Source organism: Coloeus monedula, assembly GCF_965178545.1.
Source record: "Coloeus monedula genome assembly, chromosome: 7".
NCBI classification, from domain to species: Eukaryota; Metazoa; Chordata; class Aves; order Passeriformes; family Corvidae; genus Coloeus; species Coloeus monedula.
The window spans coordinates 26,235,552-26,263,191 of record NC_138787.1 but is presented as its reverse complement, the minus strand read 5'-3'; the positions used below and the strand labels follow the sequence as shown (position 1 = coordinate 26,263,191).

General features: G+C 36.4%; 1 protein-coding gene across 2 annotated transcripts in view; it reads right to left on the bottom strand.

Moving 5' to 3' along the window:
* MAP3K2 (mitogen-activated protein kinase kinase kinase 2) overlaps window positions 1-27,640 on the bottom strand; it is a 52,646-nt gene that overhangs the window by 7,083 nt on the left and 17,923 nt on the right. The window contains exons 2-16 of one of the 2 annotated variants that reach the window (XM_082285171.1): window positions 26,054-26,123; window positions 23,607-23,725; window positions 22,000-22,040; window positions 19,423-19,522; window positions 17,508-17,621; window positions 16,778-16,877; window positions 15,791-15,921; window positions 13,800-13,879; window positions 11,844-11,911; window positions 8,816-8,911; window positions 6,078-6,284; window positions 5,206-5,354; window positions 3,253-3,384; window positions 1,986-2,115; window positions 737-914 (exon numbers count right to left, since the gene is read on the bottom strand). In XM_082285171.1, the coding sequence (XP_082141297.1) occupies window positions 737-914; window positions 1,986-2,115; window positions 3,253-3,384; window positions 5,206-5,354; window positions 6,078-6,284; window positions 8,816-8,911; window positions 11,844-11,911; window positions 13,800-13,879; window positions 15,791-15,921; window positions 16,778-16,877; window positions 17,508-17,621; window positions 19,423-19,522; window positions 22,000-22,040; window positions 23,607-23,725; window positions 26,054-26,057 (1,649 nt within the window). In that variant the 5' untranslated portion in view covers window positions 26,058-26,123. The remainder of the gene's footprint in view (window positions 1-736; window positions 915-1,985; window positions 2,116-3,252; window positions 3,385-5,205; window positions 5,355-6,077; window positions 6,285-8,815; window positions 8,912-11,843; window positions 11,912-13,799; window positions 13,880-15,790; window positions 15,922-16,777; window positions 16,878-17,507; window positions 17,622-19,422; window positions 19,523-21,999; window positions 22,041-23,606; window positions 23,726-26,053; window positions 26,124-27,640) is intronic. The other variant, XM_082285172.1, reaches the window with a different exon arrangement.

The window sequence follows — 27,640 nt, the reverse complement described above, 5'->3', positions numbered from 1 at the left end:
GCAGCCTGAATTAATTTCCCTGAGGTTAAAAGTATTGCCATTGGTTGGCTATAATGTAGTTCCTTTTTAAACACGCAGTGTTACTACTCCTGCCTGTCTGCTGCTGCCAGCCCACTACTGCATGTTCACAGATCAGCTGCAGTGCAAGGAGTCTCATTGCCAAAGTCATCTGTCCACTGGGCTGGAGCCATATTAGACTGTGGCATATTAAACAATATTGCACTAACCTTCATTTTTGAAAATTACCTTTCTCTCTTAGTTCTTAAGTATTTACTAACAAAGCAAATTATTTTTTGATACTCCCTTTAAATCTGGCAAATTCACTCTTAAGTGTTCAGTTTTTAGAGGACTAGCATTTTATTTTCTGCCTTGCAAAGGTATTTCGGAGTTAAAGTTTCATTACAAGACACTGACTGAACTGATGTTTCAAAGCTTCACACATTGCTTTCAGCCAGTACCTCTCCAGAACTAAAGAACAGTTTGGTAATCCTAACTTCATGCAAGGCCAGTTCAAAGGATTCTCTTATGATCTCTGAACTGATGGGCTGAGAAATTGCCACATGAAAAATTAAATTTCAGTGTTAAGACTCTCCAAATATGACTGTCAGTGCTTACATTTGCCACCTTCTTCAGCTTAAATCCCAGAATGAAACACTGCAGCTTCAGATAACAAACACCTACTCTCTGTTGAAAATGAAATGACACTTCTCAGTAGAGAAGGGTTTTTCTAACATACCAGATGTCTGCTTTTCTGCCGTACCCTTCTCCACTAATAACTTCGGGGCTCATCCAGTAGGGAGTTCCTGTGACAGACTTCATTCCTGTACCAGAGAGACAGATAGTCTGCAGTCGTTTGCTGGCACCAAAGTCACCAAGCTTCACATTGCCTGCTGAGTCCCGCAGAATATTTGCTCCTGGAAGGAAGGGAACACAGCATTACCTTCATGACAGACTCAAGGTTTTGGTGTGGAAAACAGTAACAGAAGTTTGGATTCAGGGATACAATTCAACATCAACCCAGGATTTCAAGCCAGAGAATTTACTCTCTCTGCTCATGCCTACTGCACTATTCTGGAGTTCAGAAAATAATGAATTGTACACACTGGTTTGCATCCTAGGCCTTTTCTAGGAAGGAGCAGTCCCTTTGGAAAGCCCTCCTGACAAAATAAGGGATGTGCCATACATGGGAAATTTTAAAAAATGGGAAAGGAGTTTCCATGCAACTGAAAATGTCTCCATACTATTTTAAAGCAAAATCCCAGCTTGTGTTACACATTTATTCAAAACAGTTGTCTGCCCAAGATGCGCAAATTGACTGTGATATCTCAACCTCCTCTGGAACAAAGCACTGTTGATACAAACCAACAGGAAAATGGTAAAAATATTATGGAATACAACAGCACTGTGCTCAACACACCTATTGTGCACATCACCATCTTCCTACATATTCACACCTTGCTTATGCAACACTTGTTATGTCACCTGTACCTATCTGCAAATAGCAAACATTTCATCAGGCTTCCTAGCAGTAAAACGGAAGAAGTCTGCTCAGGCAAGTCACCTCTGCCGGTCACTTCTTGTACCAGTGAAGTGCTGGGTAATTTCTATATAATTAATGAAACGAAACTCTAAAAATAAGCTTTCGAGTCATGATGCTTCCCTCTGCACATTCTATTTCTAATGACATCATCCTCCAATATATTTAAAACTATTAATAGTAAAATAAAATCAAAGGAGTTTGTCCTGATTGTTTTGCAGACGGAGACTAAAGAAACATTGCCAGAAGTCTGCTAGAACATCCCAAAGTTGATTATTTTTCCCTCCCCAGGTTACAGCAGTGACAAGACTAAAAGATGGAAAGCAATCACACTGATTCTAAGTCAGTATTTCAGTATTTCAAACTTAATTGCATTTTAGCGCTTCACGTAAGACTGGAAAAGGATCAGTAATAAAGAGCACTGAATTGTGCACAGAACTATCATTACCTTTAATATCTCGATGGACAATCATATTACTGTGCAAATAGTGAACTCCTTCCAAAATCTGCCGTGTGTATTTACGAGTCACATTCTCTGTGAGTGCTCCATACGATTTCAATTGGTCTTTGATGGAACCCTATGGCACAGAAGTAAAAAGCGCTAAAACTTCTAGAATTCAACTGAAATTCAATTAAATTTATACCTGAAATGTAGACATTTAAAATTACAATCTGTCTTGATTTAACCTTAAAACTCACAAGCAGCTGAATAGTTCTAGTCCAATGTACAGAAAGAGAACAGCACCACTCCAACACCACCCTCGAACTTTTTGATGGGTAAGTGGTGATACTCAGGATGGACATAACACAGGCCCCCTTTGGGTTAGTTTATACTCAAAAAAACTACCACGTGCTGTAGGGTGGTGCTTTAGGTAAAAATTAAGAGGTAAGCAAGTCTTAGCTTAAAATAACATTTCATCAAAACCTCTTGGGTTTTTGTAACTATTTTTGTATAACCTGGCTCTGCCACACAGAGTTACAAACTGCTAAGATTACTTCTGTCACATTGCCCTCCAAATCTCAGGAAAACTCAAGAAATCCCCCAAAGCAAAGCCCAGAACTCAAAAAATGAAGAAGCAAACAAAAAACCCACCACCAAGAAAACAATGCTCCGACACTGCTTTTCCCCCGTGGAGTCTCATAGTAAGTAGACCGCTCTAACTATTCAGAAATACAGAGCCTCTGTTTTTATACGAGCACATTTTATTTAGCTCTGCTGACCCCACTTGGTGAGAAAATGAAAATCTACAGTTTTCTGACCTTATAATATTTCCTAACAAAGCAGAAGAGCAGCAGTTCAGCATGTACTAGTTGCCACACAAAAAGCAAGCACTAAGATTACTTTCTGTATGCACTTATTCCCACTCCCATCTTGGCTACCTTTTGTTTTCCTGAAATACTTGAAGCATGGCAAAACAAAACATTCAAATTCACAAAGATTTACATGTTTACTAATGATAATACTGTCTTTTCAAAGACATCGCCAGGCACCGACTTATGCCAAAACCAAACAGAAAAAGAGCTTTTGTACGAAGCACTGTAATTCTGAAAACCCAAGCAAGAAATGCAGAAGACAGGAGCCTGCAAGCAATTGTTAGTACCCATCTTTGGTGACTGTTTTTAACTTGGACAGTTTTAAATATCTGAGTGCACTTATGCAAAGCTGAATGCTTGGGTGCTCATCACACTACACACAACCAATGGCTCTTGCTTACCCCAGGCATGTACTCCATGAATATTGAGAGCGTCCTTTCAGGCGGATCTCTCAAGAAGCCATAATACTGAACAATTCTTTCATGCAGCAGATTTTTCAGCAACTGAATCTCACACTCAAGTGCATTTACTTCCTGAAAGGACAAAACAGGAAAGATTTACCGTGCTAGATGTAGTAAAGCTAAGATTTTGGATTTGATTTTCTTCAAGCAGAGCACTATGTACATAGTGAAGTGTTATGCAAACTAAGTAACAAAATACTCCTGCAGCTGATGTAAAGTTTTTGTATTTTATAACAAGAAAATATCAATGCTAAATTGAGGTAATTAAAAACAAGCAAAACTATGTCTGTTCTATACATTATCTTTGGGATTATTTTGCTGGTTTTTCATTGTTTCTCTTCTCTTGAGGTTATGTTTATTTCAGAGCACAGCACATATCAATACATGCGTGAGGTCAGTGATCATCATGCAACATGTCATAAGCCTCCAACTGGGTAAAAAAACAATGAACAAAATACAGAAAAACCTCTCCATTTTAATCTTTGTGGTGGAGTAATTAGCATTAAATCTTAACTTTTCCAGGATGATAGACTATACTTTAAAAATGCCTTTGAGTACCACTTGATATTGTAATAATGAAATACAACAAAGGAAAATACTAACAACTGCTTTCTCTGGAGCCATCCAAAATACTACAAATTTTGCAAAAGGAAGTAAGATATTTTGAAAGGGACTGTACAGTTAAATGCTGGAAAAATACCAACCCGCAAATTCAAACTTGACTACATTCCAAATTTCACCTAGAAGTTTTTCATCAAAACCTGAATTTTTATCTGTCATAGCCTATTACAGATACCCTCACTTCTGACACTAGAAAGAAAACTAATTTTTTTACACACAGAAGCACATATTACTACAAAATGCCATGATAAGTGAGATCACAAAACCGTTGCTTCAGGAGAGATCTACCATATTTTATATTTAACATTTCCAAAACATAATCAGTTGTTCTGTTACACATTTTAAAGAAGTAGCAACAACAACTACGCTAGGAATCTACAGCACAAATGATCCTTGACTTTTTCCTTGGTCCTACATCACTAATAGCAGCAACTATAACTGGCAGCCACTCAATTCTGCAATCATGCTTACACCCATTGTTTCCCCGGCCTTGCTCCCCACAGTGCAGAACGCAGTCACAATGTAGGGAAAGCAATAATTCTCTTCCCATCCTGTAAAAAGCAGCAAGTATGGTTTGGGAAAAGAAGAAATAGACGATTGGTGCTACCTTTAAATAGTTTATCTCCTTCAGCATCCAGTATTTAAAGATGGACAAGTTCAATTTTAGAGAGAGAATGAACTAACAAGGAAACTTGTGCTCTTTTGAGAGAAACATAGTGTGTAACAGCAGCTAATCTTGATGCACAACATTTAAAAGAAACAAAACAAAACAAACCCCAAAACACAGAAATACCCCCAAAAAGATGAAAAAATATGTTAAGAATCTCAAACTATCTTCATAGGCAAAACCAATTTGTTTTCAGGAATTGGTTTTCAGGAACACTTAAATTAGTACAGCCTTTTCTGTTTATAAATGGAACTTCTTCTAATTCCTGTTAGTATAAAAATTATGTATTTCAGAGCACACTTCATAACAGATTGTTTAATTTTAAAGACCGAGACTGCACCAAATCAAATTATGCATCTTTACAGCATAAGGATATGTCTGAAAATTAAAAAATGTGATGTAGTATTAAAATCAGGTAAGCAGACTAATTATCTGTAGTACTAACAAAACAGAATTCCTAACAAGGACATGATTTCCTAATATAACATGGTTTAAAACATGTTCAAAACATGTTCATCCTGTTCAAGGAAAGGAATGTGAGTCTGGTCAAGAACACCCCACTTCAGTAGAAGCCTTGTCCAAGGTCTCTCTTTCGTATCACTTACCTTGCTGGTTTCAGGACTATCGGGATCAAACTGAACTTGTTTAACAGCCAGTTCTCTTCCAGTATCAGCATCGTAACACAGATATACTCTGCCAAATGCACCTTGACCCAGCAGTTTACCAAGTCTCCAGTTAGTTGGAGCTCGTGGTGCTGAAAATATAAGTATGTTTTGGTTTTCAAATGAGCTTGTTATTCAGCTGATCGAGAAAAACTGGAATACACAGAAAATAATTTTTTAAAAGACTACTTTTTCAACAACAGAGACTGTGTGTCCTAAACCTCACCATATAAATTACAAAGATCAGTAAAACTTCCTGTAAAATGCAAAGTATGAGCTACTTAAATTTATTCACAAAATAATTTGTGGTAGAACTAGACATACTTAAAACAACTAGCAATAGCTAATCTGAAAAACAGAAAAAGCACGTTAAACAACTTTCTTTTTAAAAAATCAAGGCATAATTACAAGGTATGAGCTACTGAAGTCATCACAAAGTATATTTGCTCCTGAAATGCTACCACGAGTATGAAGCAGTACCACTAAAGATGTACAATTTAACTGAAAACATGACAAACATCTGCAAAAATAAATAGCAACTGCAACCTACAAAACCCTTCTCAGGTCCTAAAGAGTCTAACAAATCACTTTTACAATGTTTTGTTATCACAGATGTAAATTCCAACTGAAAGTCTACATGAAAGCTGGCAAGGTAAGCAATTAAAATACTGATGAGCATAGTCTTGACCTTTGCCTATTAAAGAGATAAACCATGTTATTTAATGGCATGTATTTGGATGACATGGTAGGTTTTGACATGATATACTTGAAAAGTAAGAGTTTTACAGCAAGGTTCACAAAATGCCAGAACTTACAGCGGCTGGGTGGGCTGATGTCCATGACTGACAAGGTAGGATTGTCTATGTCACTGCCCCTCCTCCTCATCCGGTTATCTTCGTATTCTGGTGTAAAGACGCTGCTCCCACTGCTGGTGCTCAGCGAGTGGTCAGTGGGACTGAAACTAACTGGTGATCGGAAGTTGTTCCCCTGAGTCCTTCTGGCTCTTGGAAAAGTTTTACGACCTTCAATGATATACATAGAACATGAACGTTACACTACAAAAAAATACTGCAATGCAAAGTGTGCATGCAAATACTTCATGAATTCTACATCATCTCGTTCGAATCTGCCACAGCGGAGGATAGGATGCAATCATCATGAAATTTACTGGTTTAATTTTCCACCTAGAAGAAAACAAACATTCATCACAGATGTATATAAGGACTAGACAGAATCAAAAACTTAAGAGATGAAAATTGGAACCAAATTCTGGAACTGTTCTGAAATACGATCAACATGCTTCAAAAACCTGGAGACCTGTAAGAGGAGAAAAGAAAATGCCCTGCCTCTGCTTTTATTGCTCTATTAATGTGTAAATACCAAATTTCTGATATTGAGGAGAACAAGATACACATTTACAATCATGTGGTGCCCAAGTAGCCTCTTCCTTCTGTAAGCTATTAAGAACTGAATGACACGTGGAATCAACAGGAAGACCACAAAAGTACTTAAAAAACCAAAACACGAGCATTGCAAAATTCAGAGGTGGCTACAGCATCAGAATAAAAAATACAGAGCACTGATCTTCAACATATTAATTACAACCAAATGACTAACAATTTATGTTCATCTATTTAGATAACACAACTATTTTTAGGATAGCATCTCTTTATTAAGTTTCATTCTACAGAACTCAGCATTAACTGAAGGAGTCTCTGATTCTTTAGGTATTACACTGGAGGAGGAGTTCTCAGAGGACTGAAGAAAGCAGATTAAAAAAATCTTTGAAATAGTAGACTCAGAGTTATATACTAGTCTGGACAATTTAAATTCCAAGAAAGATATGCAAACAAGTTATTAAGCAGTTTTATTCACCATTGAGAAGATAAGAAAGGTGATAAACCAGTCAAAATTGGTTTGTCACTAATCCAATTTTTCCATTTCAATGGGACATTCTCACAAGCCAACTCATGAAGTATTGCAGACCACTTTACTACATAGATTATACCCAAGACAGATTCAGAGCAGCTATTAGTGATTTCTCATCACTAAGGGGAAGATAACTGAAGTGGACATCCCCAACAGTTTATCTTTAGTCCATTTCCATACACTGTTTTAACTCATGATGTACATATGATGGAATTTAACACACTGAAATATTGCAGATGACATCATATTAAGTGTGGGTGAAAATCCATTTAAAGATAGAAATCAAAATTCACAGAGGTACTGGAAGTTGGAGATGATTCCAAAATCAGTAAGATGAAAGTCAGTAAGGAACTACAATATAAATACTTAAAGAGAAATCTAATGTAAAAACTTACGAAGTGTAAAGCAATTGGTTGGCCTAAAGTCATGTAGAAAAGGATATAGGAAATGTAATCTCAGACTGAAGAGCAGCCAGAATGGTGACAAGAAAGTAGGGTCATTCTGCAATATATTACTGTGACTGCTACATACCACGGTCTGCTTATATCCTATGTTATACAAAAAGCAGCCATGAGAAAAGCCTCAGCTAAAGCAGGAGAAGAAAACTAAGGAGAGAAAACAGGTATGTGTGTGCTGTCGTGTTATATAAGGGCAATGACCAATTCTTCACTGCATTAAAATGGAGTAACTAGTTACTACTTTCATTTGCAGGAAAAATGTCTTGGGAGACAAAGAAAGCTAAGTTATAAGACAAGCTATCTTGGAAGTTGGTTACATAAAGAGAGTGACTATGTCTTCTGCTGAAGTCAATTTAGAGTTTACTTAAAAAGTCAGTGTGACAGACCTTCGCCTCTTTAAATCTTGCCTTAGAGCAAGGGACAGGACTGAAGCTGCATTGCAGAGCTTCAGTTTGATATTTCTGTGATTCCTGTAACATAATTCCATTTATTGTTGTACTCATTCCACACTGCAAATGAAGCCATCTGGTCTTGGGAGAAATTTCTTCGTAATACTTCTCAACTAGCACTTGACACACCCTGAAGTATGAAAATCCTTCAGCTGCTTCTCTCTACTTCCCTTAGAAATTTAACACATGTTAAATTTATATCGATGTTATTACTTCCAAACCAGTTTTGCAGACACATTAGCAGGTGCTGCCTCACATCCAACAATTTATTTTACCAGCTAATTGTTAATTCTCAGTTTAAATCACTGCTCTTAAATTTTATTTACTCTTTTAATCTAAGAAACTGTTAACAGGAACTCCACCGTACTTGGGATTTCGTAAAGCAAAACAAGAAGTGACAAAGTAACATACCTCCTTTAGATAGAAAAGGGTCACAAAGGTCAAAAGCTTATACTGGATGACTTGTGTGTGGCCAAAAATAGCAAACATTTCCACGGTTGTGCATATGAGTCAGGAATTCTGTAATCCATAACTTTACCAGAGATAAAACTACTCAGAGGTTCTATCAATCATTAGAATCTTAGCAAGTGAGTTTGGGGAAAGAATTTAAGCTTTCAATGTCTTCAATATTTTAATTTCATTAAGATCTTAAAATTTTATTCACATTTTTAGACAAGAAAAACAGATTAATAAAACTGTTGCAGTGTTCATACTTACCATCATTGTAGTCTTGTTGATGATATGAAATATGGTATCTTCTGGGATAAGTCCCCCCCTTTCCAAATTTCTCAAATATTGGGATATCATACTCTACTAGAAAATAAAAGGATTCATTTCAAAATTTAAAATGTGACAAAAGCCTGTCAAATTATTCATTCTGGTAATACAAACTTAAAATGGGGGAACGTATCAGAGGATATGAAGGGTTGAAGCATCAGAGCAAAAAGAGATTATAGAACAAAATCACACAACTCACAAGAACTAAAAGGATGTCAGTCAAAAGTCCCAAAGGATCAAGAATTCAACAGCTCAAGTGGTTTGTAACCTCTCGCTTAAAAGAATGTTGGAGGACTGAAGTATGCCTGATTACTCCTGTTTTAAAATCTTTCTAGAGGAGAAACTATTCCAAAGAATATAATTTAAAGTTGTATAGATATGAAAAACTGGTGAATGAATCAACACAGCTTGAATTACTAAAAACATTCAATAGATCCTCTTTCAAAAGTTATTGAAGGAGAAAAGTATAAGGTAAGGGAGAAAGTCCCTCATGCATAAATAACTGGCTAGAAGATAAGTACATAAGGGAGGAAACAGTCAACAGTTCCACAGGAATCTGGGCTAAAACTCATGCAGTTTAATTATCCATGAACTCTCAGTATAGAACAAGGAACAGTGAGGTGACAAAATCACTCTGCAAAATAAAACCAACAGAAGAATTAGAGAAGGCCTTTAAGAGTCTGTGTGACTGGATATTAAAGTTGCAGATGAAATTCAGTGTAGGCTTCAGTAAAGGGTTGTGATAAAGACTTCCAAAAAAGCAGCAACTGAACTCTTTATTATCTGAGAAGAAAATTAAACCCTGTAAGATACACTGAACAAAGTTTTGGTCTAGACCATACCAAAGGACTTAGTAAAACTGGAAAATATTTAAAAGTACAGAGATGATCAAAGATACAAAATTGCTTCTCCATAAGGAATGTAGGCCTCTATATACTAGAAAAGCAACAGGTCAAAGGCAGACACAGAGGCCCATAAAAAACCCAAACCAAACCAAACAAATCCAACTGAAAATCTATAACAACAAAAAAAGCCTTAAAAAAAATCACAAAACACATACTTCTTCATAAAACACAATAAACTGCACAACTTTGTGTTGCAACCTACAGTTGATGCTGAGGGACAAGAAAAATTTGTAGAAGGAAAAAATCCATCAAATCATAGAAGAACATCTTGCATTTGCAGAACCCTTGAGCAATACGTGACTAGGAATATATTCTGAAAGAGGAACATTACACACCCTTCTATAGAAGCCAAGTACTGGTTGTGGCAGGAGGAAAGACTGGGCCAGATGGACTTTTTTTCTGCTTCTGTTACACATCAGATCATGAGAAGAAATATTGAATATGGAATTAATGATTGCTGTGTATCCCACTGTTAACTGGGACACCAGAATATCCCATGAGAAAAAAACCCAACAAGCCCCCGTTAAAAGATATTGTAAAACGATCTTATTAGAAAAGTAACTGTAATGAACACAAATAAACTAGATTAGGATTATACAAAAGGCAAACTAATTTCTGACACTTTCAACTCTTTTGGTACTTATCTCTGCCACCTATATGCTTCTTACACATAGTTTTCATTTAAAAGTGGTGCAATCTGTTAAGCACTCTAGAATTCTAAAAAAAAAACCCTCACCCTCAGACATTTATCTGGATAAAGCTTCAAAATCAAAATAAAAAGAAGCCTCAAAGTATGCAATAAACCAAAGAAACAAAACCCTTTTGATTTTCTGGAAGCTAATCATTGTTCAACAGCAAAGTTTTGTAGTGAGACATCACTGTGAGAAGACACTTCAGAGCCCTTTCAAGGTTACCCTCTGCACTTCGCAGCCTGAACCCTGCACAACAACTTGGATTCAAGCCAGGGTATTGCATGAAAAAAACATTAGTGGTGATGATTAATTTATAGGCACAGCCCACAGTTCTCCATCCTTTCACTCTGCAGTGCTTTCAATTACAGAAGCCATGAGCATTTCAATATGATCCTTATTTCACACAGAAGAAAACAAAGGCTCCATGTACTGGTTTTGGCTGAGATAGAGTTAATTTCCTTCGTAGGGGTCATGTGGTGCTACAGTTTGTATCTGTGGCCAAAATGCTGTTACTAACATAGGGATATTTTAGTTATTGCTGAAGCACATTTACACAGAATCAAGGCTTTTTTTTGCTTCACACACTGCCCAGCCAGCTGGTAGAGTGGGCTGGGAGACACAAGAAGTTGGGAAGGAACACACCTGGGACAGCTGGCCCCAACTGACCCAAGGGATCTCCCATACTACCTGAAGTTGTGCTCTGCAACAAAAGCTGGGAGAAAGACAGAGGAAGGGAGGACATTTGTAGTGATGGCATTTTGCTCTCCAAGGTAACCCACAGGGAGTGATGAAGCCCTGCTTTAGTGGAAATGGCTGAACACCTGCCTGCTAATGGGAAGTGGTGAATGAATTCTTTGTTTTGTTTTGTGTGTGCAGCTTTTCCTGTACTATTAAACTGCCTTTAACTCAGGAGATTTCTTACTTTTCCCCTTGGATTCTCTCCCCAGTCTCATGTGGGGGAGTGAGCGAGCAGCTGTGTGGAGCTTAGCTGCCTACTGGAGTTAAACCACACCACCTCCAAATGAAAACAATTAACCATGGCTATACACCAACTTAGAGCTGGATATTACAGCCCAGTTTAACTAAGTGTTGCATGCCCCTATGCACTGCAACATTTGTTCTTTTTACAGAGGCAGTTACACTATGCACACTAAGAGTGCTGTCACACACGATAACCTGGAAGAAAACATTTGGAATTTCTTTTATTTCCATGGTACCTTTTACTGTGTGTATTTGGTGTTGCTTTGCTTTCTTCTACCATATTGTTTGTGTGATACAATACTTCTCAATGTGAACATCCCTTCTAAGCCTTATTATTTGCAAGAGGAGCAGTTCTGGAAATCTAGTGTGTCTCCAGTGATTTTTGCCTACCTGAGAATTCCTGATGATTATCTGGATAGCTCTGTGCTCTTGGCATCCGAGACTTGGGATAGTTGTCCCTGGAAGTGTAAAAACATACAGCATCTAAATACATACTGTTAATCTACTATTTAAAACATTTAATCTTACTGTCCTCTTACTGATGAAAAGCCACTGCTATACAGGTTGCTGCACCAGTTTACAAACGTAGAACTCAATTCTAGTAGGTCTATCTATAACAACTGAAGATCAGTAACAATGGAAAAGCTTGCTTGTTGAGCTTAATGTAGTAAGAAAGCAACAGACTCTGTTAATGAGCAATGATATTAGTAAAAACATGAATTATCACAAGTACGGCCACAAAGGAACACTGTAATGTTTAACACCTTTATGGCAAAACACGAAGGTTTACAGACTGGCAAAATCTGTTACACAGCCTACAAAAACTCTTGAGGAAATTTAACCACAGAAATGTAGAACCTTTTAATGAGGAAAAATATTTCCTCTTCTCTCCATGAAAGTCATAGGATTAAGAGAGTGATTTTATTGAGTTATAGAATGATGAAGAGTTTCTTGGTTCTTACATGATCACATTGTTTCTTACCTACAGTTGGTATGTAAGTCCCAGCCACCAAAAGGAATGGATGGGATTGCCAGTCAGAGTAATCGATTACAGTTTATTTCCATAAACATACCAAAACAGTGTCCTCCTTTTTCTGGTAAGAATTTCTCTAACGGGTAACAGAAGCTAAATGGAGACACAAAACCTACATCTTTGTAGGAAATATTTAAATGGAAAAAAAAAAAAAAAAAAGGAAAACAAACTAAGTAGAGGTGACAAATTAAGTAAATAAAAACAACCAAAAGAAGTTCTGAAGAAGAAATATGAGTTGCATTAAGTTTGCTTTCTTTCCCCTTCTTCCACTCACCCCTACCCCACAAAAAACCTCAATTTGGCAATTGGGTAAAATTTCTTTTCTGTGGAGCTACATTAAACACTGCATGTATAAACTATCACACTACAACCACAAAATACTTTTCATGTCTATTGTCTTCTTGCTTGTGAAATGCACACTAACTATTTAACTCAAAACTGTATTTGTTAGACCAAACGTATTTGTGTCCTCAAACCACATCTTCTCAAATGAAATGGTAGTACTGAATAATACAGCTCTGATTAATTGCCACAGGCAGTGACCTCCAACTTTTTACCTTTCCACAAATTAAATAAATATTTAATTAGCAGTGTTGTTTCGCAGTTTGAAATAAACAAAGAGGAAATCTGCACATTAAACCCAAGGTTATTTGCCTGACTACCATAAATCAAACACGAATATGTTCTGCTTGGCTTGACAGTGACCCCCTCAAAACACAGGAGTCTCCTCAGAGGTCAATCCAGAAAGACCCCCCCACAACACACACTGCCTCTTGCTGACTGGTGGGCTTTAACAAAGAAAAATAAGTTGAAAGATTGCAATAGGAACAAGGGGAGAGGAACGGAGAGTAATTGCAAAGGACAGGACGTCATTGCCTGTTGAAGCCTTTAAATGATTCTACCCTCCTTCTGGAATTGGGTACCCCCTGCTTTAGCAAAGGAAAGCCTACTTAATATGGCAGTGCCTAAGAACTGTAAATTTAATGGAGTGGCTCTCTGCCAGGGAATATACACCACACATATGTAAGACCTAGCAACATGTAGTAAAAACCTTCAGTATACTTCTTGCCGGACCTTCAGTCTAAATTTTTGCAGTTTAAATACCAATTCTTTTTTTAAAAAAAGAAAGCTACAGTATTTTCCATGTATTAGTAAGCAATTAAGTTTCAATAAGCTTTTATAAACATGCTATAACTTACAAAGGAATTTCTGGAAGAAGTACTGTCACTGGAGAGAAGTTGTATTTTACAGCTGAGACATTATGCAATCTAATAAAGATAAATAATGAAATAATGAATATAAATAATTTTTACCCATCTAACGGGCTGTCAAGTGAGGGGCAGCTTCCCGAGCCAGAGTTTTCAGGACTGCTCAAAGACAATGGATCCAGCATCTAATAAATAAAAAACAAAGGAAGACCAACAAGTTCAAGGGTTTTTTTTCAATTTTTTTTCTAAATAGCCAAAGAGTTTTGTTATTAAACAGCTAATAAGAAACAAATCCAAATCAGATAACGACTGGTAAAAACAGAGTGGGAAGCTTATCTGTTGCCTTCCTAAAATTAATGTTTTGGTATATTATATAACATCTATTATTTTCTATGAATTGGACACCAGTCTTTTGCTGTAAATTAAGCAGTTATGCCTCCAATTTTTATGGTCTGTGCTGCCTCTTAAAGGTCCTTGGCACATACTTTGCCATACACCAATCAAGGACTTATTAAAGAAATTGTGTCCCAAAAGTGAGTTTGCACTCTGCAAACTCAAACACTTTCACAAACTCTGTATTGGGGAGAACAACATTTATCACAGGCTCAGCATTTTTATAACTCTTGTCTCATGCTGAACAGTGTGTCTAAACAAGGCAAGAAAGGGAAGAAAGCCAATCTGAAGCCACACTGATTACCTCTCTAACCCAATGTACTATGGTCCAACTGGCAGCCCATGGGTTTTACCCAAGCCCCCACCATCTCTTATAGAAAGTGTGGGGTCTGCTGTCAGAGTGCAAATAGCTGTGCTCAGGCTGATCAACAGCAGAGCAGAGCAAAACCCTCCACTCCCAAATTCCCTTCTTGTCTTTGTTGGGCAGGCTGTGACAGATGAAGGCAGCGTGGCCAACACTTGCCAAGGTGATGTGGCAATGTAGGGGGAAGGGAGCAAACAGAATTTGTGAGTTCTCATCCCTTCAAATTGGCCCTTGAGGCTGCTTAGGTTGAACTAACCTGGCTTCCTATGAAAGTAAAATTCATTAATTTAAACCTGCTGACAGCTCACACAGCTATGCATACACGACAGGTTATATACATACATTTCTGGAATACTTAGGAGTGAATGGACATCCCAGGCTTCAGGGATCATCTGTCTGTCTGACCAGTCAGTGACCAGAAATTACTTTGCCCAGGCCAAAAGTAATTATTTCACTGGAATGAATCCAAACCTGGGCTGGATTTGACCACATGGCTATGATAATGAATAGCCCTGGTCTGGAAAGTAGGAGATTCAGCCTCTATTCCCAGCTCAGCCATTAAAATTGTGCAACAAATTGCACTGTCCCTTTGCCTTTATTTTTATTTTATCATCTGTCTCTCATTTAGTCAGCTCATAAAAACTGTTGCCTCTTGCCATTTGTAAATACACTGCCAATGTCAACAACAACTTGAAGAGATTTCGGTATGCAGCATTATTTTTCCTTCCTCCTTGAAACATCTCTTTCTCCATTACCAATTCTGTGAGCAGTTACATTCCTGCTTCTTTTCCTGCTGTTTTGAAGGGCAATTTTTACATTCAGAGAGCAGGATTTTTTTTCTCACACAGAATTACAGAATATTCTGAGTTGGAAGGAACCCACAAGGATCATTGAGTCCAACTCTGAAATATCAACTGAGTCCAAATAATTCTGACAGATCCAAACTCTTTCTTGTATCTCCTTTTAATTACCTGGAAAAGCTGTAAAGCTGGTCTAGCTTACATATCATTCTCATTAAAATAAAGGGGCTTTTGCTTTCTAATGTAGACATCTCTGCAGTTATTCCTATCTAGCACTATCTCACTCCACTATTGTGGCAGTTAAGAATATTGTCTTTCTCCTTGTAACAATATATTTAAAAAATTGAAGAGACATAAAAAAACCCAACCAGGTTCTACAAGACTAAACAGCACAATTACTTCAACCTTATGTCATCAATCAAGTTTTCAGGAGTTATCACAAATTTTTTTGCTGTTCTTTCTAATAATTCCATATCCTTCTTGAACAGCAGTATTTCATAAATCAACAAAAACTTTAATTTCAATAATCACAGATGTACCTGATCCATGCTTTCTGGAATGAATTCACCCTCACTGTTGATACTGGTGAAGGACCCATTTCGAGCCACCTGATGCAGCTCATCTGGAATGTATCCTGGGGGCGGTGAACTCCTATCACGAGTATTAGAACCTTTTGAAAGAAAAGGGCCAGTCAGAGTCTCTCCATTAACCCAGAATTCAAGGGCTTTATTCAAATGCTTCACAGGCACTGAGCCTACCTAGATCCTTTATGGCTTTAGGAATTCCCCAAATGCCTGTGCAATACAAGACTTAAGTATAGCATTTAAAATCTGCAATTGAGAAATTACGAACTTTGGGGCAGAGTTGCCTCAATGACATTAATGAGAATTTTCATTATACAGGAACAGAAATATAATTTGCCCACACATCTAGCTGGCTAAATTCCTTCTTTTGAACAAAATCAAAATTGAAACCCTTCCACCCATGTCAACTAATCCTTTCCAGCTCTTGAGAATTTCAGTTTTTCTTTGTCGAATATTAAGTCTGTAAGAACATAAATACATACATTCATAATAAATGCATAGTAAGTTAAATTGCCCGGAAAATTATTCATTAAGCTCTCTAGTTTCATAATTAGATTTGGAAGTTAACATCACACCAACTTTAAAACATGAATAAGCAAAAAGGTTCTATCAATCCCAAAATCAGTATCTTAAACAAATGCTCACACATGAAAAAATATGGAGGTCCTAAACTGAGCAAGGAAACACACTGCCATATAAGCAGATTTTTCAGTAGCTCATTCCTGTATCTGAAAATACCCTGAAATAACTCTGAATACTCTTATTTACTTGTGGGGTTTTTCTGATAAATTTCTGTATTATATATATTTAAAACACTTTTGTGTTCTGTACTAGAGTCATTAATGAGTAGAAGAGACATTCTGTGTTGAGAGCAAAATTCTCTTGAAGAGAATGCTATAAAAGATGTTTTTACAATTAAAGCTATGGAAATGTGCAGCTTACCTATTACAGACAGTCGCCTTTTTCTGTCTGTCACACCAAACACCGTATTATCTAAATCTTCCAGTGAGGGCAAGGGTTCCACGTTATTTACGCTGGTTGACTGAAAAGGCAAAAGTATTACAACCTGCAGTTACCACTTAACCTTCTGGACAATGAAAGTACTTTGTAAATTTTATATACTTTGTGCGGTACATTCTGTTTTTCAAGCAGTCAAAAAAGCAGCTTGCTGATTTACGTCACAATTCATCTATTTTAGTAATTCATTCGTACTCTTTAAAATTTATTTTCAATATGCACCAGTGTACAAATCCTATGAATATCAATGCCATGATTTGTTAGATAATGCCAAAGTACCTCAGCATTTAGTCTATAGACCACTAGTCTTTGCTACAACAAACACTGAACTTCCCACAAAGAAGTGTCACCAACCTATGACTTAAAGAACAGTTTCAAGTAACTACCATTACTTAAATTCTATATGCTTTTTTAAAAATCATTCTACTAAGGCACACTTTTCTACCACTGCAGGGAAGGCAAACAAAAAGACAGGAACAGGATCTAGGAAAGAGTTAAAACTGAGTCAGTACAAAATGCTAATAGATGCTTAAAGTGAAATGAAGAAGCAATCAGTATTACATTCAATTGGAAAAATGCCATCTTTAAGAAAAGATACAAATTGTACTTTGTTTTGAAAACTGAGGAAAAAGATATTTAGCATGTCAACTCATACCTGTGTATTTCCATGTATTACAAGCAGTATCTTGAGACTTTTCATATGTACACTACGGTCAAGTAGTTCAACAGCTTTGTCCAGGTCATCCTGTGTGGTTAATGGAATTACAAGCTACAACAAGAGGGGGAGGGGGAAAAAAGTCTTAAACAGGACACGAGAAAGAAATGAGGAAGTCAAGTGCAGAGTAAACAAACAGAATCTCTTCTTTCATACCAAACAACTTGAAAATAAACTTCATTAAATGATCCCCTTAAGTAAGTATTAAAAGTCTGTAGTTCAATCTCAACACTTCCTTCAGATGCCTTTACTAAGGACAGCATGGTGGAACAAGTCCTCACAAGAAGCAACCATTTTGCATATATAGAACTTAATATCCGAAAGTTTCAGCAAAATGGGTATGATTCGGTCAATGCCTAAATTAACACAAGTCTGTAAGATAAATAAAAGTCCTATTTTATAGAGCATAAAGCACATTTTTGTATCCCAACTATTACAACTATATTTGTTTAAAATTGCATCACTAACAGAATTTCTCCATTGAAAACCAGAATTTGTTAAGGATCCACGTGCAACAACTATAGTCCTCACTAGAATCTTACTTGGATCTAATTAATTATAATTAATTTGGCATACACGTATCTTTAGAACGGAAAACTATGCCATTAATGTGCAGCTGAGATCTGAATTCTGTTACAATTTAAACTGGACTTGTGTTTCAGGAGTGTAAATTATAGCTTCTGCTTGCAACAAAGGAACAACAGAATACAGATTTTAAAACCTATTCTACTTGTAAACAGCCTCAGTCAACGATGCTTCAATGCCAACACCAGTCAAAATACAGGACTTTTATACAAAAAGAGATAGGAGTGAGGAAGAAGATCTTGATAAAACGAAGAGTGTGCTTATTTGTTAAATTGCACTTTTAATGCCAGTGATACATTTTTACCATCCCATTTCTCAAAGGTGATGGGATGATTTGCCAGCTAGTGCAGAAGTTAAGAAGCAGAAAACCTACTCAAATGCCTAAAAATCTACCAGTGGAAGGAGCTGAGGCTAAAACATTATGAAGTGCCATTTCTTCTGGCCATCCTAATCTCCAAAAGCCTTCTGTTGGAATTCTTCGTTTTGAGGATCAGTTTCACAGAAGTGCCTGGTAATGCAGTGAGTAACCAACAAACAGCAATCACTGGCATTTTCTTCTGCAAAGATGCAGAATACATACAGCAGTTGCATTGTGCATAACCAAGCACATGAATAATCCTTCATGCACTTTGCTGACTCAAGACAAAAGACAGATGTAACCCCTAAGAATGGATCCTGCATCTGTAAATACGGTTGCTATTAATAATTCCATGCCTACTTCTAAAGGAAAGCCAGAAGTAATACTAATCAGGCATAAGTGCTGGACAGGGCTGGCCCTGTTACCAAGAAATCTTTGGGAACCAGCCACTTTAAGAGGAGCAACAGTTAAGCCTAGTTGTCCAATCTACACATTAACTAAATGCAGCATTCTAGCAGCTACCTAGCAAGATTAATCCTTGAAGAAAAGGATTTACAAGAAAGGATAAATGCTATTTCAAATTGACAAACATGACAAAGCTCAAGGAGGTGAAGACTTTTCCAAAGACACACAACAGAGCTGTGGCAGATCAGGAAGACAATTTACCCATTCCTAAACAAGTCGGAGACTTCATTATGATATAACACTACTCATTAAACATTTCATGCATTTCCTGCCTATCCAACTTTGGACAAGACTTTGAGAAAAAACACACACACATACTAGAAATCTGGGGTTTTTTCACAGGAGTAAGTTTTGTCACAGAAGTGGTTCCCACTACTTACAAGAGCAAATTTCAGCCTTAAAATGATGAATGTCCAAGGCAAGAATTTAGAGGACACAGAATATTACCTCATTATTGCTGTAATGTAAATCCATAGTCTGTCCAAAAGCAACTTTAGCTTTAGCTGCAAGATCTTCAAGTTTAACAGGCCTCGGTAATTGCAGGATCCTGAAACACAATTTAAGTTATAAAGAATTTCTGTCCACTACTTATGAAAATCTGGCAACTCATTACTTAAGAACTATCTCAGAACTAAATTTATTACTAAAAAGACTGTAAGAGGCTATACTTTATTCCCTGTGCTCCATATTCTGAGACTTTCAAAAAAGAAAGAAAAGCAGTGAAAAAGCTAAAAGGGATAATCAGACACAGAATTAGATTTCATTATGACTATTTTACTTGCTTCCATATGGCATGCTTAAGGTTTTGCAAGACTCAGTTTCAGAGGGGAATTCTTAGAAATTTCTACATTTTTCCACTTGAGAAAACTAATACAGAGTACCACAGGCTGACAAGCATAAGCATCAGAAAGGAATTACTCCTGTAGTCCCCATTTTTTGGAAATCCAAAAGACTATCTTACCTGAGGAAGGTAACTAAATGTCACCATCTTTACCATAATGAACTACACACTCAAACTGCCCAGTCCATCACTAACTGTGCTTCAAGTGTGCTCCTGAAAGAATGGTGCAGTTGTAGGTCAACAACTTAGATTTTCTATTAACTCAATGTCCCATCAAACCGATTAGCCCAAACTGCCTATAACTAACCTTTTTCCTATAGAAAACCATTGTCTTTTTTGAGATACTAGAGCATTAAACAAAAAAGAGCTTTAAATAGTGACTAAGCTATTAAGGTACATTGAATTCACATTCAAAAAGAAAGAGCACTCAAATTCTGTGAAGTAGAAAAGTTAGCAAAGGGGACCTGTCTTTTTCATGTGTAGATCAGTTTGGTTTGGGGGACAACTTTTCTCACTGAAATGAGGCTAGAAGCCAGACCACTTCCAATTAAAAATATTTGTTAAAAAATCTTTTTAAAAATACCCTAAACAAGCAAATAACAAACAAAGCCCCCAAAAAACCAACCAACACCAATTCTCACTGTAGTTAACAATCTGGGCAGCAAGCCTGCAATTCTACCCATCACACTCCTTGGAACAAAGTGCCACATTCACCACTAAAAGCAAGTCTAGAATCACTTCTCTTTTCCACTTCCCATTTTAAAAACTAGTTAAGCCATTGCGTAACTTTTTTTTCTTGCATCATTTCTTTACTTGATCTTCAGAGCTACATGCTCAGGCAAACAGAAGTATTACAACACATGCTGAGCAATGAGCCTAGGCTGCCCCGTACCCCTGGGCAAGCAGGCTAAAGTCACTTGGGACAGCTCATAACAGAGCTAGGCTCATGAGCTTAAAAACTTGGGAAAGGTATTTTTTCACACACTTACTTTATGCTTGTATTAATAATGAATTGATTAACTTACTCCACTGTGAAAGTGAAATATGATGAACTGCAAAAGTACTGTCTATGCAGACTGGCAGCAAGTAAACATTTCTCTGTTTTAAATTCATGCTTCCTCTTATTTCACAAGAAATTGTTAGGTAGAAGAGACCTCAATTTTCAAAGCCTTCAAAAAGACTTATTCCCTCCAAATTACTTAGAGCACTCAGCCATTACTGATGTTCGGAGGAGTGATAGGAAGAAGCTGAAGAATGTTGATACCTAGGGAACACTGCTCTTTCACTGCTCCATGTGAACGGAGAGCACATCCTATAATCAGCATGGATACACACTCAACTACTGCCTGTCACACTAAGGGCTGCCCAGAACTATTAAAGGTTTTATTTGAAGCCTATTTTATTTAAGGAATTTATTATTTCTATTAAGAATAGCATGCCCAGGATATTATTTCCTTTTTCTGTAAGTATTTTCAAAGACGTTATTCTATAATAATTTCTCTGTAGGTAGAATGAAATTTTGTACTTTCAGAGAGAGACAGGCAAAACAAATTGTCAACAAACCAGTTCTTCGTGGAATTATACACCAAATTCTGTAAAAGCTTTTGAGCACTCACCAGAGAGGAGATTATATAGAGACAGATGTTTATATACTTTAAGCAGGTGCATCATCCACCTCTCATAAACAAAATACAAATAAATTTTAACTGACTAAATGAAAACAATCTGAGTCTAATAAATTTTCCCCTTACAGTTGTCAGACTGGCACCCCTGAAGTACAATCCAAGCTCTCCCTCTGGGTATTACAGTAACAATAAATTATCATGCAATTATTACACACACGGTGAAGGACAAAAATTTATTTTCTGGTCTGTTCAAACTTGAGATCTATTCTAGAGATCTAAGTAATTGTTCAGGACTACAAACATCTATCTGAAGGGTAAGCAAATGAAGGATATTACATCCGACATAGTTACAGTATAATATTTAGGTATTTATGCATACTTAGAACCCACATTTTAAACAGTTAATTCTCTTTAAATTGTGTTCATATCAAAATTAAATTTAAGCTCAAACAAAAAAAACTTAGAGAACTGAAACACTTCAAACTGTCAATTTGAAATTTTATGACAAGAGCACAACAAAACTCTGTAAATAATTAAGAGACAAGACTGTTTCCTTACCTCTTTTCACCTCGATGTTCAAATTTGACTCTAACATCGTTCTGTAAGAAAAGAGATAAAGGAACCACTATTAGTTTGTTATCACCTCTTTTGATGAAGCCCATGAACTCCCATTCAATAGTCTTACACTAGAACTAAATTCCCTATTAATTTTATGTCCTTTCCAACATATCAAGTATTTTAACAAGCTACTTCTGCTGAGGTACGTGATAGAGGCTTAAAGAGTTAAACCAGAAAGTGTTAAAAATACAAAAACTTATTCTGAAGTACAATGAATGCTTCTGTAAATAAACACATTATTTTCTATCAATATATGTTAATATAACAGATTTATGACTTTAAATTTAATGTGGAACTGGTTATCAAAGAATTCTCTATCCTGAACAGGCAGATAGCTCTAGCTACCAATAAAATGTTTTTACGTATACTTTGCAGCTGAGCACTCCAGGCCTAAGAAACATATCTTGTTTCATAAGCATTACCATAGAAACCCACATATGCAATACATTTCCCAATAACCATATCTGTATATATTTGCAGCTACATGGAAATAAAATTGCTTTGCAAAATCATCATTTTAAGAATCAAATTGTATTAGCAACTATTGCAGGAAAAACAATAATGCCTTCAGCCACAAAGTTTATCCAAGTAATAATGTTTCATCTTCCAAAAGAACTGATTTACAAATGATTACTTCCAAAATCCACAAATTGAAACAGTGATAAACATGTCTTCTAACTTCCTAAACATGCATTATACTCAATTCATTTTGGATCATACATGCATGTTACCACTATGCCTAAAGGCACAGCTCAGATGTGAGTTCCACAACAGTAGCAAAGCTCCACTGTGTTATACACTGAACTCTCAAAACTTTCAAAGCACAGAATGAAAAATTTATAGCCATCTGGTTTTGCCAGTTTAAGAGGCAAATATATCTGAATAGTTTGATTTTTAAAAGGTTAAAGTAAGCACGAACTGAAGTTTATTGAACTGTAAACTATGGATCCAATCAAATGAACATACAATTAACTCAATTTGGGTAGAAGTCTACATCCTCTCCTACTCTATCTACATAGTAGTTCAAACCTATCAATTAAGTATTTACTAGTTTTCCATTTGTGTTCAGTATGTACAGAAAAAAAACACAGCTGGAAAGAACTCTCATTTCCAGCACATGAACAAGAAATTGAGGCCAAAGATGCAGTAAAAGAGTTTAAGCATATTTCTGCTTCTGTCCTGACATTCTTTGGTATGATATAGGTGACAACTGGGTAATCTATTAAACCCATAAATTTATTCCTCAGTATTTTAAAATAGAATCATTCCAATATAATAATAGCAACAGCTATAAAATCACTTTACATATAGTGAAAATACCTCTATAATCTTCAATTTATTTATTTAAGCATACACTATGACCTGCTCTGAAATGCCACCATTTCATTGTGCTGCTAATAGAAGAACATGAACAAAGAAAATGGCAGCACATGTGGGAGACTAATAGCTCATTCTGGTATGCTCACTGGTCTGGCAAGAAAAATAATTACAGAAGTCACAGCAGGACATCCCACGTTTAGTACATTAGTGAGGATATTGAAGATTACCTGTTTCTTAGGCGAAGATGACTTTGGTTTTCCTGTTTCTTGCTGGGGCAATACAGGACGACTGGCCTTATGAAGCACAGCCAAATCCTGCATGATTGAATTCAAAGCTTGCTGCTCATCTGCTCGGGGAAAAAGACCAGACAAGTGTAAAAGACTGTTACTTTTGAAGGGCATTACTGTCTAATTTCACAATTAGACAGGCATTAGTCTAAAGGTCTAAAACCTAAGAGTCTGCATTACACTTCAATACATAATTGCCAAATTTAAAAAAAATTGTTGCCACATTGCAAACATTTTTATTTATCATTAAGAGTGCTTAAGGAAATAAACAGCTTAATCAGTAACCGTAAATTCAGTAACAGGTATAAAAAAACTGAAGTCATAACAAAGACTAAACTTTATACGGCTACAGGCTGTATTAATAAGAGAAAGGGGATGCAGGGGAAAGCCTTGTCTACTTCAATTCAAATAATATCCATTGATTTTTACTAGAAATAATACTTCCTGCTCCCTTCCATAAAACAAAGAATAAAAAGCAAGTTCCTTTGAACTATTTCTCCTCTGTCCTGAACAGGTATGATCATGCCCACAGGAAGCATACACAAACTCCCACATGAACACCTCAACTGCCTGAGCATCTGCTGATAGCCCATGGAGCATTATAAAAATCCAAAACAAAAACCCCACTGCAACAAAATACCAATCCACAAACCAAAACCAAAATACCACATAACTTTACCAGGACTGAAAATACAGACAGCTTTAGGGCTTAAAGGAAGAATTCACACGGAGAATCAGAAGCACTGAACCCAGGGGACAATTTAGGGGCAGGAATGCTACATAACTTAGGCTTCAAGTTTACAAAAAATCCTAAATCTGACCATCTGCTGCAGCTGTGATGTCCTGATGTCCTGTTAGACAAGATTTGCCATAGAACTGCAATGCTCCTTTAGCCAGGAAAGCACTTAAGAACTCAAAAGCCTGTACAACACTAAGAGAAATTTATTTCTATTATTTTGTATTAATTTCTTGCCACAGCAATAGTACTGCACTCAGTATGTATCAAGAACACTGGATAACGAAATTTATCTCCAGAGGTGTTGACTGTGTGCCTTCATGCTCCTTCACAATGGATATGTTTGTTGAAGAATTCATTGCTAAATGCTGTGATTTACAAAGAACCATATTTCTCAAACATGGACCGGAGAAAAGCTCAGCATTGAAAGCAGCAAGCAAGCATCCCATGTATGCAGCAACAATGAGAATTCCTACACATTCGATTAAAATATAACCAAATATATTTATCATATAAGGAAATTGTGGGTTTTAAGAGTTCTAATTTAACAAATTCCTTACGGATCAGAAAGCTGGTCTGAAAATTAGTAACTTTGATAATCACTCCTGCTGTCATTATTCGTAACTCTACTAAGATGTGCAAATCTATAAAAGCAAGTTTTACCAGCAATATTTAATGGCAGAACTGAAGGTGGTCTTGCAGCTCAGTTACTCATTTCTCACACTAAAACACACTTCAAAATTTGCCAGAGTTAAAACAGTTGAACTATTTTATTGTGTTATGGCCTATTCTAGTGTTCAGCAATGCAAAAAGTAAAATAATGCTTTAGCAGTTGGTTGGAGTTCCCAGTGGTCACTAGATTGCATATTTTATACAAAAGAAACCAAAGTACTGTGGCAAAGCATCTACAGTTACTAAATATCCACTATGACTCAACAATCATTTCTCTCACACGAAACATTGGATAATATCAGAAATCTGAAGAGTGCTGTATTCCTAGATTGAGCAACTTGATTGTTAAGCATAAAGTTAGAAAAAATAAGCATAACATTAAAAGATAAACAAAAGCAATACAAAAATGTGTGTGGTGTAGTTGGTTGGTTTGCTGGGATTTTTTGGAGGGAGCAGATAAATGATTACAGTAACATGGTCAACTCACTAAAAACAAACAACCTGAAAAACTGACATACAATTTAAAGTAAAACAAATGTGCTACATAACTAGAACAACACAGGCCCTCTACACAGAAGTAGCTTTGCACTGTAATGACACAAGGCAATAAGATAAAATTCTTATACGCAGACTTTGTGTTTTGAGTTTGGTTCTTTCTAACAGCCATTACCACTCAGAGCACAGTAAGTATTGCTCAGTACCCTAATACCATGAACCTCAATTTCCTAAACTTGAATCTGTAAGTTATCACATAATGAGGGAAAAGTACTATGTTGCAAAGAAGGAAAACAAACAAACGAAACCCCTCAAAAAATTAACCAAACAAAAAAATCCAACCCAAACCCAAAAACCAAAAGGAGAATTTTCAATACTAGCAAAGCTGCTGAACACTGCCTTTCATGTAGTTGCTACACTGTGTTAAACAGCCAAAGCACATGTTTCGTAGGAACAGTAGTAAATTTTTGTACAGAAGACTTACCCATTATGGCAGTGAGTCTGAAAACTCAAACTTCAGGGAATTGGTTGCTTCATTAGCATTATTTTATTTCCTGAAATGCAAAACCAAAAAGCCCACAATTACTAAAGTTGTCAAAGCCATGTAAAACAGTCAACTTTTCATTGTTTATAGGCAGTTTTTCTAAAATTCTACATAGCAAACACGCATATAAACTACAAATAAGCTTGCATAAACACACATATGATGGGTGGAGAAAACAGATATTGCCCCCAAAGCCTCACCAGCCTGAGTAACATCTATAATTTCTGAATACACAAAGCCTGAGCTAAATACTCTTCTAGACTTCATCTGATTTTAATCTCTACCTACACCCCCAAATGATGATTAGATTAGTAGCTTAATTAACAGTAACACTCTACTACATGGGCTACCCACAACTCCAGATTATTAAGAACCAATTCTTTTTCTACAGGTCCCTGTAACTGCTGTTCAAAGTTCTGTGTTCAGAACTACATACATATAGTTCATATCTATAAATACACATGAAATTCACAGCACAGATCAAGAGTCGTCAATACCTACTGATTATATAAACTAGAAAACTTCAAGTGTTATTTTTCATCATAATTCAAGAACATAACACAGATATCCTAACTTCCCTGAAAGCAAATGCCTCTGGAAGACACCAGGTACTAACTTTTAATATTCAATATATGTTATCCAGAAAAGCAGAAACATAAGGGCCACATTTATGAACAAACACAGTCTATCACAATATCTTCAAAATTGACCAATTGAAAAAAAAAAAAAACCAATAATGAAGGATGAATTAAAATAATCTTTCTATAAGATGCCATTATGGAGCTTAACAGCAAAAAACTAAACACATCTCTCTAAACAGAGAAGATTTGTTGTAATACAGACTAACACAGCAAAAAAAAAGTAGTTTTTTTTTTAATTCAAGATAATAAAACTCTCTAATTTCTTAAGCAGTCACTGTAAAGAAGTAAGGAGGGCCGGTGTCCGTCCTCCTGTTTGTTGGCTGCAGTGGACCATCCTTCCTTCTGACTCAAGAGACAAAAGATCTACCCTACTCTGATAAAACAGATGATTTCCCTGCAAGTTCATTCAAGAAGCTACATCAATAGAGAATGACTCCTTTTTTTCTCCTTTTTTAAACAAAAGTTATTTTCTTATGGTTTAGTTTCTTACCAGTGTGAAATGACCCCTGATGCCACCATAGGGCAACCAGTGGGAGCACACAGCTGAGAACAGAGGGGAGGTGGGCCAGCTCTTTCAGCACCAGCCAGGTTTCTTGCTTGAATATTCTGCCAATTTTGTAGGTAACAACAAATTAATTACAGTTTTCCAAAAGATTGCTGAGCATCTTCAATTAGGCATATAAGAGTTTTCAGCACTGTCTCTTACATCCTTATTTCATGAAAACAGTCTTTTTGAGCAGCATTCATTTCAGTGGAACTAGAAAGCTTCAAGTACTTATGGCATATTTTTCAGAAAGAAATTTGGACTTGAGAGCCATATGAAGGTCTCTGCAGGATACTGCCTTTTACCTATATATCAGATGAGTCACCTACTACCATCTATTAC